The 13,839-nt window shown below is 58.6% G+C and overlaps 1 protein-coding gene across 1 annotated transcript in view; it reads right to left on the bottom strand.

Moving 5' to 3' along the window:
- Positions 1–13,839, bottom strand: part of GLIS1 (GLIS family zinc finger 1) — a 220,820-nt gene that overhangs the window by 15,249 nt on the left and 191,732 nt on the right. The window contains exons 4-5 of the mRNA XM_028106841.2: positions 6,429–6,590; positions 1,772–1,882 (exon numbers count right to left, since the gene is read on the bottom strand). Coding sequence (XP_027962642.2) covers positions 1,772–1,882; positions 6,429–6,590 — 273 coding nt within the window. The remainder of the gene's footprint in view (positions 1–1,771; positions 1,883–6,428; positions 6,591–13,839) is intronic.

The following is a 13,839-nucleotide window of genomic DNA, read 5'->3' as shown; positions in this document are numbered from 1 at the left end:
GGGACCCTGGCTCTGTCACTCCTGCGCTGCATGACTCTGCACTGGGTTCAGCTCGTCCCTCCCTCGTCGGGAGTGAGGACAGACGGGGTGTTTTCACTGGCCAGCTCAGGTGCACCCTTTGACCGTGTCCCTTTTCTGCTCTCCTGCTCCCAGGGGCTCCCTACTGCCTGCAGGATGAAGACTGAAGCCTCAAGCCTGGCTGCCCCTCGACCCCAGTGTCTTTCCAGCGGAGGCCTGCTTGTCCCAGGCCCAGCTCTGTGCACCCCCAGCCCACGCGACTGAAGCAGGCCACTTTCTCCAGCCTCTCTGCCTTTCTCTGCTTTACTTACAGCTCTAGCCACAGTTCTGAAAACAGTGCTTGGAAAACAGCAGGTACTGCGTAAATCTTGCAGAGCAAACTAAGAAGCGCTCCCTGCTCTACCCTCCACCGTCACGCGGCTCTCCCCGGACTGGCCCAGGTGTTTCTCTTCATCCCCACCCCCACCCTCCGTTGCACTCAAGTACCTGTCTCCCATGGCCCTGGTGCTCTTCTGGAGGTGTGGGCTGAGCCCAGAGGTGGGCTGGGCCCCGAGGAGCAGTCCCATCCCCCCACTGCACTGGGTCCCTCTGCGGTGCCCACACTCCTTGTCCAAAACAGAGCTCACTGCTTTCTCCTGCAAGCCTGCTTCTTTCTTAGATCCTCGGTCCTGGTCGAGGGGGCCGCCACCATCCTGCCCCCCAGAGTCCACCTCTGCGGCTCCTCTGGCACCCCCCTTCTCCCCCCTTGGCCAGCCCCCACTACCTCTCCCGCTCCTCAGCCGTGGCCCCCCTGCCTCAGGATTCCCTCCAACCGGCCCAACGCATTCTCCACACAGCCTCACGCGCCATCTTTCAAGATGACATTCTCTGCTTAAGACCCACCCCCCGCCCCCCAGTGGTACCCACCATCCTTAGGACAGCCCAAACTCCTCGGTAGAGCTTTGGGCCTGTTATACCTGCCCCTGCCAGGGGCTGCTTGGCCTCAAGGCAGGCAGGGTGCCCGCTGTTTCAGCTTCAGTCACTCCCTGGGGCACACTCTCCTTAGGGGCTTCGCCTGCCCAACGCTTACCCCTTCCAGATTTCATGACAACATGCACCAACTTCTATTCTGGGCCCTTACTTTGGACCAAGTACTGTTCTACACCCTTGATGTATATTTACTCACATAATCCTCATGACAATGCTCTAAAGCAAGTCCTCTGTTGCCCCCATCGGACAGCTGAGGAGCATGAAGAACAAAGGGGCCCAGAGCTGTGCCCAAGGCAGGCTGGTTCCAGAGCACACACAACTGCGCTCCCACCCCGACAGGCTAAGGCCCCCTTCTCTGTGCCCCTGACTAGTCTCTGCAGACCTCTGTTGTCGTCTTTATTTTATTCTACCGAATGATCTCTTTAGGTCTGTCTCTCCCTGCCAGGTCCCCACTGGAGGAGGGCACCATGGTTTTCCATTTTTGCATCCTCGATGCCTACACAGGGCCTGCCATCAAATGTTCACTAAGCAAGCCAGGGCGAGGGGGCAGATGGACGACAGAGAGGCTGGTGGGTGGTCTGTGGGTGGACGGATGTCTGGCCGGCTGGAGGTGAGGAAGTGAACTCAGGTGGGAGGCAGGTCACGGGTGATGCACAGCAGCATCCTCGGGTGTGCAGAAGGGTGAATGGAGGCAAGAGTGTGGGCACCTGGCTTGTTGCCGGACAGGTGTCTGCGAGGCCAGGGGTCACCGACAGAGGTGGGCCTGGAATGGAGACTGTCTTACCTTCTTATGCACCTGCTGCTCTTTGGCTGAATGGGCCTTCACGTGCTTGCGGAGGGAGCTGGGGTCCGTGTAGCGCTTGGAGCAGCCGGGGATCTGACAGGCATAGGGCTTCTGTAACATCAGAGGGGCAGAGGCGGGGTGAGGCAGGGGCCATCTGTCAGTCCGCGGTCACACTGTGTGACCCACAGCGGGGAGGGGGTAGGCTACAGGCTCACACCTGGTCCCGCCCCAGTGTCCGCAGCCAGGAGGGGTCGGCCTCAGCCAGCGCTGCCCATGGGCCTCAGAGTGAAGGAGGGGTTGTGTCTCTATTCTACCCTCATGCTGGGACTCAGATAAGTCGCCCCATCTCTGAGTCTCACGTTTCCCCCTTGCAAAATGGAGCCACCTTAATTCTAAGGATTCTCCCAGCTCTGACACTGGCCCTGAGGAAAGGACACCCTTTGAGCCCACAGCTGCAGAGAAGGCACGAGTGGACAAGGAGTACGGTGAGGTGGCCCTAAGGAGGGGCAAGAGAGGGGACAGCACAGGGCCAAGCTGGAGTACGGCAGGGCCCCAGGCTGGGAGTGACTAACCATACCTTGCAGTGGGTCCCGAGACCCCAGATTGCTCTCTGGTCCATAAGAAACCCAGATCCTCAGTCTGAGGATCACAGGAGGCCGGGAGGGAGCCGGATCTCAGACAAAGGCCTGGGGAAGCTGGAGGTCTGTGCCCTTTGTGCACCTTCCCCTTGCCGCCCCCCTCCCCCCGCCATTGCTCATCTAGAGCCAGTCCGTACCCTTTACCGCCTCCCCTGTCGCTGTCTGGGCCTCATGCTGCTCTCTGGGCCCCAGTCTCCCCTCCCACCACCGCCAGAGGGCCCCTGGCCATGCTCTCACCTTTGAAACCCCCTCCATGGCTCCCTCGTGCCTTCTGACACGGCCCACCTCCCAGCACTGAGGGTCGTCTGGGACTTGGGTGAGCCGAAGTTCTCACCCCTCCTCCTGCCCCGTCCCTGTGCGCCCATCTGCCCAGCCCTTCGGGAATCTTCTTCCCACCTCCGCCCCGACCCTCCCCCGGGCAGCACTGAGCACCCAGCACTGCGGGTTTGTTCAATGTCCTTCTCTACCAGGTAGTGCATTTCCTCGGGGGATGGTCCCTTCTGATTCATCTCAGGTCCCAGGGACTGTCTCAGGGAGAGGCTCTAACTGAATTCTGAGCTCTCCCACAGGGGCTCCCGCAGGACCATGCTTGGGGTTCCAGCTGCTACTGGGGCTTGAAACCATCCATCCCTAATATACCTAATGGTTCTGATTTCTCCAGACCCTCTGGCCTCCAGCAACTGCAGGGGACTGGAGGGTGTTGGGAGAAGGTGGCCCCTCTCAGATTCAGTGCCAGGGACAGCCATGTCCGTGTCAGACACAGCCAGTGGAACTGTCCCCCCACCCCTCCCCGACCTCAAGGCAGCTCTGTCCCTGCTGGCCTGAGGAGAGGCCAGTCCAACCACAGACCCAGGGACCTCGTGGGGAGGGAGAAGCAGAAAGAGACGACCATACCTTGGTGCTGCCACGGACAGTTGCCAGGTTAAAGAAACGGAGGAGAGCAAAAAGAAAGAGACAGAGAAGTGAGCGGCTTGCCTCGCTGGAAGGAAGGTGTGGGGCAGGAGGATGGAGGGCACACCTCAGACCTGCCCCTCCCAGCCGCGTGAGACACAGGCGTGTACACACACACACACACACACACACACACACACTTCTAGGGGTCTGCTCCCACCCCAACACACGCACATATGTACACATACACATTCTCTTTCGTGGGCCCCGGCCTGTCCTGCCCCAGGCCCTGTCCCTGTCCCTCGGGGACGCTGATCCAAATCCACACACTCCTGCCAAAAGGCAAACACACAGAGCTCCGAGTGTGCAGGCACACTCGCCGGGAAAGGGCGCAAGGCCCAGCTCCGTGTTTGTTTTTCCAGGGCCTGACGTGTGCCGAGCATTCCTCCGGCCCCGCTCCCCTGTGAGCCCTCAGGCAACCCTGGGGCTGTACCAGGCAGGAGTCACTGCCCCGGCTCCGGAGCCTCATTAGTAACAAGGACGCTGGGCCACGGCCCACAGGGCCCCCCAGGTCTTCACTGGGCAGCCCGTCCAGCCTCACACCCACTGTGGGAGAAGCACAGAGGAGGAAAGAGAGGCTGACGCTTTGCCCAAGGTCTCACAGCAAGAGCGTGTCAGTGACATTCTGTGAGGAGGCCTCCCCTGGCCTGGGCGCAGGAGAGATGATCACCCCCGGGGCAGGGGCAGCCAGGACTCAGAGTGCCTGGGGACATGGCAGGGTTTGGTGAGCATTCAGTCAGCGAGTCAGAGGAGGGAAAGGAAGGACTCGCAGTTGCCGTGTGGACCACGTGTCAGGCCTGTACTTGCATCGTTTGAGTTGATTTCCCCATGTCTCCCCCATGACGTAGGTGTTGGAGGCAACTGAGGCCCAGAGAGGCTAGGTGACATTCCTTGGAGCTCTGGGCCCAGGTGGAGGGCCAGAGTTAAAACCTGGCTGGCTCTCTCTAGTCTGTTCTGCCACTTGCCTGCCCATGGGGAGAATCCCACATTCTCTGGCGCCAGAGGGGAGCTGGGAACATGACCGGGTCCCTTCTGGAAAACAAGGCCCAGCCCACATGGGCTGACCCACTGGCCTCTGGGGGCTGGGAAGGCAACCTAGCTGTGCAGGATCGCCAGGGCTATTCCCATGCAGATGGGCACAAGTGGGGGCTGGGCTTGGTGGTTGTACTCGCAGCGGGCTTCACCAGGACCTTCGGGGAGACGAAGGCCTGACATAACCCTGTGGGCTCATTTTGGGCCTGACCTGACCTAGGCCTCACAGCTCTGTTCACATACCAAGTGGGGGACAGAGGCCTGTTGCTTTGGGGCTGGGTCCAGGAAATGCAGCAAGGAGGGAGGGAAGAAGGGGGCAAGTCAGAGTAGGTGACCCTGAGAGGCCTGGAGAGACATTGCTCAGGCTGGGGGTTGGGTGTGAGGAGGCCCTGGTGCTGTTGGTGCTGTCCTGTGGTCTCTGGGAGACATAACTAGGGGGCTTGGGCACAGACTGTGCCCCTCAGGGCCTGGGTAGGGGCCAAGGGCCCCAAAGCCTGGGCTTGTGAGAACGTAATGAAGGCAGGGGTTGGTGAGACTGCCTCTTCACTTCGTGTCCCCAACACAGCCTGTGACAGTGAAGCCTGAGAGGGGGAAGGGTGGAGAAAAGGGTTGGGTTCAGCTGGGAACAGGGCTCTTCCTTCCTACCCTGTCCCCTGTACTCAGCTCCACCTTTCCAGGGGGCTGATACACCGGCCCCTGGACCTTGCCACGTACCAGCTGTGTGACAGTCAGTGACGTCATCAGAGTCTCAGTTTCTTTGCAAAATGAGGATCATGGCCCTTACCTTATGGGTTGTTGCCAACATTAAACTGGGGAAGAGTGTATGGGATACTGGTTGTGAAGGAAACGTATAGAACATCCTGCCGAGGGACTAACCTGCACCCACAGCGTGACTTCTCTATGTTTTCTGCCCCCTCCTCCCCCACCAGCCATCATTTTGGGTCTTGGCTTTCCCAGCTTATTCCAATCCAAGTAAAGGGCTTGGACCAGAGGGCCTCCAGCTCTGACCACTGTTGTTAGTCACCCCTGTGGGCCTGTTTCCTCATCGGTGTATCTGTCTCCTAGACCGGCTGAGCCAGATGGTCACTCAGGTCTCCCAGGCCCCCACCAGCAGAGTTCCCCAAACATTTGTCCAAAGAGCCGAGAGACAGGCAGGGGGCCCAGACAGATGCTCTGGATGCAGACCTGTCTCCTGCTGTACCGGGGGCGGGGTCCTCCCAGGCTGCATGTACCTCCTCTCACGGGCCCTGTTAGACGGGTGTAAGGCCCAGCTCCGAGTCGGCTCCGCCACCTCCCCGCTGAGCAGGCACTGAACCTCCTGGAACCCTGCTTCCCTCATCTTGTCAGAAGGGTCAGCGACCCCTGACGGGCAGGGTCAGGGGGAGACGACGTTTTATAAAGTGCTCCGTTAACCGCTGAGGTCTGGATGCACGCGACAGAATGCTGGGACCGACGCTGTGATAAAGTTGCAGGTTATCATGCCGTTAGGCCCAAACGAGGGAAATGGGGTGGACACACAGGTGTCTGGGGCCCAGATCTAGAGTCTGAGGCCCTGCTCACCTCAAACCCTCACCCACCATGCTCAGGGGATAAAGTACAGCCCTGGAGAGGTTCTGGCCTGTCTCCATGGCGGGGGGGCGGGGGTGGGGGGGAGGATGGGAAGAGCAGGGTCTGGGCAGAGGATGCAGGAGGCGGAGCCCGCTCTCTCCATGGGGATATGCCTGGACCCTGGTGCCCAGGCCAGTAGCCGCGGGCTGAAGCAGTGGTTCTCAACTTTCTCTTCGCCAGGCTTTTGGGCAAAGTTGAGAGACATTTGTCATGACCGGGAGACGGACAATTGCTCCTATCTATCGGATAAACATCCTATAATAACAGGCCTTCCCTCTCCCTGCATACTGTCATCCCACCCAGAAGGTCCAGGGCTCAGGACGAAGGCACGTTTCTGCGTGGGCCCTGGCTGCTTGCCTGCATCACACAAGTGAGGGAGTGTGCACACCTCCCACCCCTTACCCCTCGGCCTCTGCCCTTGGGCCTACCGTGTCAAGGTGGGTGCGCTGGTGCTTGGCACGGTCGCTGGAGTTGCTGAAGGCCTTCTGACAGCCTGGGTGCTGGCACAGGTATGGCTTCTCGCCCGTGTGGCTCCGCAGGTGGATCTTGAGGTTCTCCAGCCGCGAGAAGGCCTTGCTGCAGCCTTCAAACTGCGGGAGAGGCTGGTGAGGGGTGCTCTGCAGCCCCCAGAGGACCCACTACTCAGCCTGGAAACAGCCCCAGCATCCTCTGCCCCCCAGTCCTGCCCAGGCCTCCAGGTGCCCCACTTCAGCTCTCCATGAAGTGATCGGGACCCAGACTCTCTCTGGGAAACCCTGGGGAGGGTGCTGAAAAAAATATTCCCCTGACTTAGAAGTGGCCCCTGGGGCTAGAGAAGAAAGTGGCCTTTCCATCTCTGGATCTGGAAAGATCCCCAGTGGCATGTGGAAATGATGTGCTGCCCTGAAGGGACAGGAGAGCAGGTGGAAACGGCCCTATATTTGGAACCTGAGGCCTGGATGTGAGTGAGGCTTTGGGCAGTGCCCTTGACCTCTTATTTCTTCGCCTACAAACTTAAGACTGTGTGACCACCACTCAGGGCCGATAGGAGGACTCCAGGTGGGGGGATGCTGACCGTGAAGGGGCTCTGTCCATCTGGAGCACGCATCAGTGCCGGATTGCTGTCAGAATAACCACCAATTTGTAAAACTCAGTGTCTTTGATGTATCATCTGGCCGTCTGTCCAGGGCCCACCGTGTGCCAGGCCCCGTGCCGGGCGGTGGGCAGGCAGCAGGTGCAGCACAGACATGGCCACAACCCCTCGTCGGGGAGGGATGGACGGAGCACCCGACGCAGCACCTCCTCCTGCGGCCCAGGCTGCCCCGTCCCCGTCCCACAGCCCCTGCCGAGTACCCTACCGTCTGCTCTCCCCAGAACCCTCGGGCTTCTCACTCCTCCCGCACTCCCCCCTACACGACGACCTGAGGAGTCTCTGACGTAGAAATGGGCCCCCGGGGCTCTGCCTGAAGTGCCGCCCCTCCCGACTCCCGCTCACACCCTTGCAGCAGCACGAGCCCACCAGGCCCCTGCAAGCCCCTGCTCTGTCAGTCGCTCAGCCAGGGACATCCTCTCTCTTATAACCATCCATCCAATCTGCCCTCAGCCTTCAAAGTCCAGCTCGAATGCTGCCCCGTGGCACATTCCCAGGCCCCTCGTGTGGCCGGCCGCTCCTCTCTGTTTCTCCTCACTGTCCGGCGGGTCCTGTGGGGCACACCATGGGCTGGGAGGAGGACCCCGCGCAGACCCGACCCTGCTCCGTCCATGCAGACGTGGGGCACAGTGTTCACCACACCACAGCTCCGAAGTGTGCGGCCTCCAAGTTCCCGCCTCAGAGATAGAGGCTTCGTGTGGTGATCACAGGGCAGTGACACGGCAAAGACAGGACGCAGGCCACCTCTGACGCCAAAGCCCAGGTGGTTCTGCTCTGTCCGCTGCCTTCCCAGGGCAGGTGGGCAGGGGGAGGTGACCCTTGGGGAGGAAGAGACCAGAGGAACCAGCTCCTGTGCCCAAGCCATGAATTTCATCCCCCAGCTTAGGACAGACCTGAGGACAGGGACTCGGGGACAATGACTGGTCTGGGGTGAGCTCCCTCCACGTCTCTCCCTTGAAGGCCCGGCCACAACTGCAGGCCATGCTCTGCTGGGGCTGATCCAAGGCAGGCAGCCTGCAGCTGGGTTTTAGAGACTGTCCCGCCTCTGCTCCCAGACGAGGTGCCTTTTCCATGCATCAAAACCAGGAGGAAATCCTGTGTGGGGAGTACTTAGATGAACGCTGCCTTTCCCTCCTTCACTCATTTTGCAGATGTCTACTCATCTGCTCGTGGTGTTCAAGCACGGCCTCCTACGAGAAGCCTTCCCAGCCTCCGCGGCCCCTCCCTGGTCACACCCTGAGCCTGTGGGTTAGAAGACTTGTTGCTGCACACCTACTGCCTTCTCGCCAGGCCTCTAGGCTGAGGGTCTGGGAGCTCCTTGAGGGCAGGGCTGGCTTCTCATTCATGGGACAAAGGCTGGGTTAGAGACCTGATCCAACGGGGGTGAGAACAGAAATTCCCAGGCCTGGGGGTGCATATGCCCTTGTGAGTGCACCCTCTTCCCTGCAGCGTTCATCTAAGTACAGGCCAATACCTGTGCCCTAGGTCTGTGCCATGCCCATGTCCTACCCCTATGCCCCTAGAACCTCCCAGAGCAGAGTCATAGGCTAGGGTGCAACAAGCAGCGGTTGAGGGTGCCCTGATGGGATGCCCATCCCCCAAGGTAGAACCAGAGGTAGCGGCAGGTGGAGAAGGGGTGCTGCCCGATCAGGACTGCTCTGGGGTGAAGACGTTGCAGGGACCACTGCCGAGCAACACCCCCAGCAGGCCAGCACCCGGACACACCAGGGACCTTGAGGGTGTGGGCCCTGCTCACGGCTGCTGCCAAGGTTCACCAGGTCCTCCCCATCCACCCACCGCACAGATGGCCAACAGAGGCAGAGCCAGGAGGATGGCACGCTCCTCTGGGCCTGTGCTGTCCCCGGGGTCACCCCACTCGAGACTCTCCAGAGCTCATCATGCCTTCCGACATCCAGCCAACCCCCCTAGCATTCGAGGCCTTCAGGGGTCTGGTGTGGCACGACCTGGGGTTAAGGGTCCAGACTTGGAAAGCAGACAGCCCTGTGACCTTGGCAAGTCAGTGCCCCTCTCTGTGCCTCAGTTTCTTTCTCTGTAACATGAAGACAGAAAGCAGCTCAGGGAGTTGGTGTGATGTGAGGGCAAGGCAAGGTGCATATCTGCACGGCACACAGGACACATTCTGTCACTGTTATCGCTGTCACCATGGTGGTGATTGATTCCTATCTTGCCCTCAGAAAAGACACCGGTGTAGGTCAGGTTTTTACTGACCCCAGCAGTAAAGACCAGAGGGCCCTGGTTGACAGGCTTGCCATTGGTCTGGCTCTAAAACCCTTTCCAATGTCAACCCCATGGGGCACCACTTGGGCGCCAGAAATAGCCTCTGATGAAAATGAGGCAGTCTCTTGGGGTGGGAATGGCCTGATGGGGCCCCACGCATTGGCTATGTGGGGGCTGGGAGGGCAGCACGGAGTGGTGCCCCTCACTGTTGTGTTGTGGGGTTAGATATGCTGCCAGAGTGGAGACATAGGTGTTGCAGCAGAAATAAAGCCAACAGGCACATCCCTGGCTTTGGGCCTTGGTTTCCCTGAGGGGGCTGGAGGATGGGCCCTAAGGCAATGCCACCGTGACCCAAAGGTGTAATGATGCTTCCATGGGGTCTGCACCCCAGGGGGGGTATGCACACAGGCCTTCCTGACACTCCCCTGCCCCCAACACTCCAGTCCCTTGAGGCTCTAGGGCAGATTTTGCCCTGGACAGACCCCCCTCCTCCCTGCTGTCAATGTTCAGGGGTATAACCTCTCATGGCAGACCTTCCGGGATGTCCCCCCACCCTGTTGCAAGGCGGGGCAGAGGGGGAATTGCTGCTACTCGTCCCGAAGGGCTAAGCCACAGTCAGAACTGCCACTGCTTATAGAAAGAACTGCCTCCTCAATCTTCAACACAAGGCAGCAGGACCAGACAAACCCCACAATTCTGAAAGGCGTCCACGTGCCCCATCCACCTACCCCTGACCTTATCACACACCCTCGTCACTGCTGCCGGCACCCCATCACTTGTCCTGCCTCTGCCACCCTTCTACCTCCTCACTTCTGGGATTCATGCCCGTCCTCTCTGTGCACACTGATTCATATCCTGCCTCACTCAGCTGCCCCTGTGTGCCTGGCAGCGTGCTGGGAGCTGGGACTTCAGGGCCAAAAAGACCACAAAAGAACCGTAAGTCCAAACAAAAGAGAATGTATTCAGCCCCCAGAAGGGGCTGATCTCAGGTGGCGTCCAGCTGGGGAAGGCGGGGGGGCTCACTAAAGCCCTCTCGCTCTGAGTCAGGACTTGATGCCTAGGCAGGGTTTGGACAAACAGGGTGGGAAGCCCAGGGAGATTGGGAGGGGTGGTGAATGTTCTGGAGACAGCCAAGGATTTGCTAAGCCAGAATGAAGGGAAGCAGGGAAGGAGAGGTGGAAGTAGAAATGGGAATTTGGTGGCGGGGGGGGGGGGTCCCTTCATTCCAATCCATGGAGTAGCGATTCATTCTGGAGCAGGTGAGTTTGGGGATTTTTTTCCCCAGAAAACACCACAGAAACAGCCCTTTGCACCCGTTGATGTGGCCAAGCAAATGGGGTGGCACGAGGCTATTCACTTGGGGGACCTGGACTACTTCTGCTGGCTAGACTCCCCAGCCCTTGATCTCCCACCTTCCACCTGGATGCCTGAGCCAGAAACCCATTCCCTCCCCGCTCCCCCGGCCCCTGTATCCAACCAGCCACAAAGCCAGGGAAATGCCACTTCTTAAACATCTGTCCCGTGCACTCTCTTCTCTTCTCTGCTGCCCTGCTGCCCTGGCCCACACCCCCGGCATTGATCCCCCTGGGACGGCAGTAGCTGCTGTCTGGTCTCCTGCCCCTCCTCTCCCACGAGATCTGGTATCTAGAATGAAGACGTAAGCCCAAGCCTACAGGTCTGAGTCCCTCCCTGCTTAAATCCTGCACAGTATCCTAGTGCCCGGCAAGTACCGATCTTCATTATGGCATCCTGGCGGCTGTGCTCCAGCCCCTGGTGGTGGCTTGGTGGTGCCTGCCCCCTCCGACCCCCACCTCCACACTGCTGTGTCTCAGCATCAGAGTGGCCTGGATGCAAATCCACCCTTCCCACTGGAGTCAGACCTTGGGCGAGTTCATTTGTTGGAGTTCCACCAAAAATGGGGGCATCACGTGGGCACACCTGGGCACACAGCAGGTGGGTGCTGTCTGTAGACCCAGGGTGCGTGCAGCATTCTGTCTCATTTGGGGTAAATCTGAAACACACGAGCTCAAATAACCAAACACACAACTTTGTTTCTGTGCCAGAAACAAAGGCTCACATGCCATGGGCAACAGAGAGGGTAGCGACTGGGGACGGGGGGCGGGGGGGGACACAAAGAGAGGAGAAGAAACAGTAGGGGCATCTGTCTAGAAAAAAAAAATGTAAGCATGGATGTTAGATATTTCTTATTTACTTTAAAATGCATGAACATTGGGTGCCTGGGTGGCTCAGATGGTTAAGCATCTGCCTTCGGCTCAGGTCATGATCCCAGGGTCCTGGGATCGAGTCCCGCATCGGGCTCCCTGCTCCTTGGGAGCCTGCTTCTCCCTCTGTCTCTCTCTCTCTCTCTCTCATGAATAAATAAAATCTTAAAAAAAATAAAATAAAATGCATGAACATTAAAATATATCCTAAGACAACCCTGGAGTGCATTCAGAATGTAAGTGGCAGGGTGACGCCCTCTCAGACACCTACCAAGGGCAGGCTGCTGTGTGCGTCTCATGTGGTGTGTCACTAATCACGACAACATGCTCTGCTGATAGCCCCATTCTGCAGAGGAGGAGCCTGAGGCGCAGCAAGGGGACACCCCTGGCTCCAGGTCACATAGCTAGTGACTGGCAGAGCTGGGATCTGATCTCGAGCCTGGCTGCTGTGCCCATCTGTCTCTCTGTGTCCCTAACCACTCTGGCCACTGCCTCAGGACCCCGACGGAAAGCACCAAAAACGGGGATGCCCTCAGCAGCTATTCCAATAATTTCCAACTGGGCCCACATCCTGGGTTCCATTTCTAGGCAAAGTCCAGTCCCAGCCCAGGATGTAGAGCTGAGGCTGGGAGAGGAGGATGCCCTTCCTCCTGGCCCCTCCAAGAGAGGAGATGCCACCACACAAAAAGGAAAAACAAGGCGGCGCAGCAGAGAAGAAAGAGCTGCGGCTGATGCTCAGAGTGCAGTCTTGAAAGGCCCAGTTTCCACATGTGGGGCGTGTTACAAAAGAAAATTAAAATAACGGGGGAAAATATCCCGGGAACCGTGAAGCCCCAGACCATCTGGAGTTTTACAGTAACAGGCAGGGGAAAATCAGAATTAATTGAAAAAAGTCCACTGCAATCCATTACGGCTGTGTGCTGCTCACAGAACCAAGGGCAGGAGATGAAAGACCAAGGGGAGCCATCCCAGGAGCTGGGGAGGGCCCACCATTTCCCTCTGCAGGCCGAGCCCAAGGACCCTTCAAGTTCTGGCTGGGGGAGGGGGAGGGCACTGGGTCAGCTGTCAGAATCCAGCAGGGCTGGGCTCAGCAGTGTGCCCTCTCTGAGCCTTGCCTTCGTCTGCAGAGTGGCTAAGCGAGACCATTGAGGGAAGCAAGCTGCCAGACATACCACTGGTGCTGAGCAGGACTGTTCTCTCCCTCGGGCCCCTGGGGAAAGAGCAAGAATGCTGTTTCACATGTGAGGTGTGGGGCAATGTGCTGTAAGCCACAGACCATGAGATCGTGCAGACAGGTCTGTGCCGGCTTCCGCCACCGACAGTCACAAATTTGGGCAAATCACGTGCCCTCATGGCCCTCATTTTTTCTCCTCTCCAAAATGGGGCCACTGCTAATGATGGCAAGAAGTAAATAAAAGGATAAGCCTAGTGGAGGAACTGGCACACACAGTGGGTGCCTAATAAATGTCAAGTTCCCTCCCTGTGGCGGTTGTGGCCCAAAGAGCAGAGAGGGCCCAGTTTCTCATGCTTTGGCTAAGACTCTGGACACAAAGGGCAAGGAGGGGGTTTGGGGAAACAGGGCATGGGTGGGGGCAGGGGAGGAAATGCCTCTAGTTTTGGCATTTGCCAGTGACTTGCTTCTAAACAAACACATTTCTGGTTTAAGGGTAAAATATATTGGGTTACAACAGTCTGGCAGGCCATTCGGGGATCAACTTCTCATTTTTGTGCAAACTTTTAACTTACTTTATAACAATGATTTGGACGTATGGTGCCAGATCCTTCTCCAAGATGTCAAATAATTCTGTGTTTGGCCAGCTCGAAAGGCCAGCCAGCCGGGAGCTGAGGTCCGGCCCCCCTGCCCCGTACCCTGGCAGGGGGACTCTCACCCTGAGGTTACCGAACTCTGAGCCCCTATGGGGTTTCCATGGGAGTCTCCTCAGAGTCTGTTTCGCCAGTCCTCAGGGGGTCCAGGCAAGAAGGGAAGGGACAGACACGGAGAGAGTCCTGGGAGGTGAGGCCGGAGGGTAGCAGCCTGGACCCGGCTCTGGGAGTCCACGAGGGTCCGGTCCCGCTTCGGGCCTGCGATGCTGTCTGCATCAATGAAGGAGCGGGCAGATGTGTGCAGGAGGGAGACTATGACAGAACAGCCGCTCTCACATTTACCCTGTACCCGGGGCTGGGCCAAACTCTTCCTAAACATGATCTCCTTCGTGCCATTAGGACAGTATACCAACCCCTCCCTCACGA

Source organism: Eumetopias jubatus, unplaced genomic scaffold, assembly GCF_037043125.1.
Source record: "Eumetopias jubatus isolate StellerSeaLion01/CBP00866 unplaced genomic scaffold, mEumJub1_p1.0 scaffold_4, whole genome shotgun sequence".
NCBI classification, from domain to species: domain Eukaryota; kingdom Metazoa; phylum Chordata; class Mammalia; order Carnivora; family Otariidae; genus Eumetopias; species Eumetopias jubatus.
Note: the sequence above shows the minus strand (reverse complement) of the source record. Positions and strands in the feature narration are given on the sequence as shown.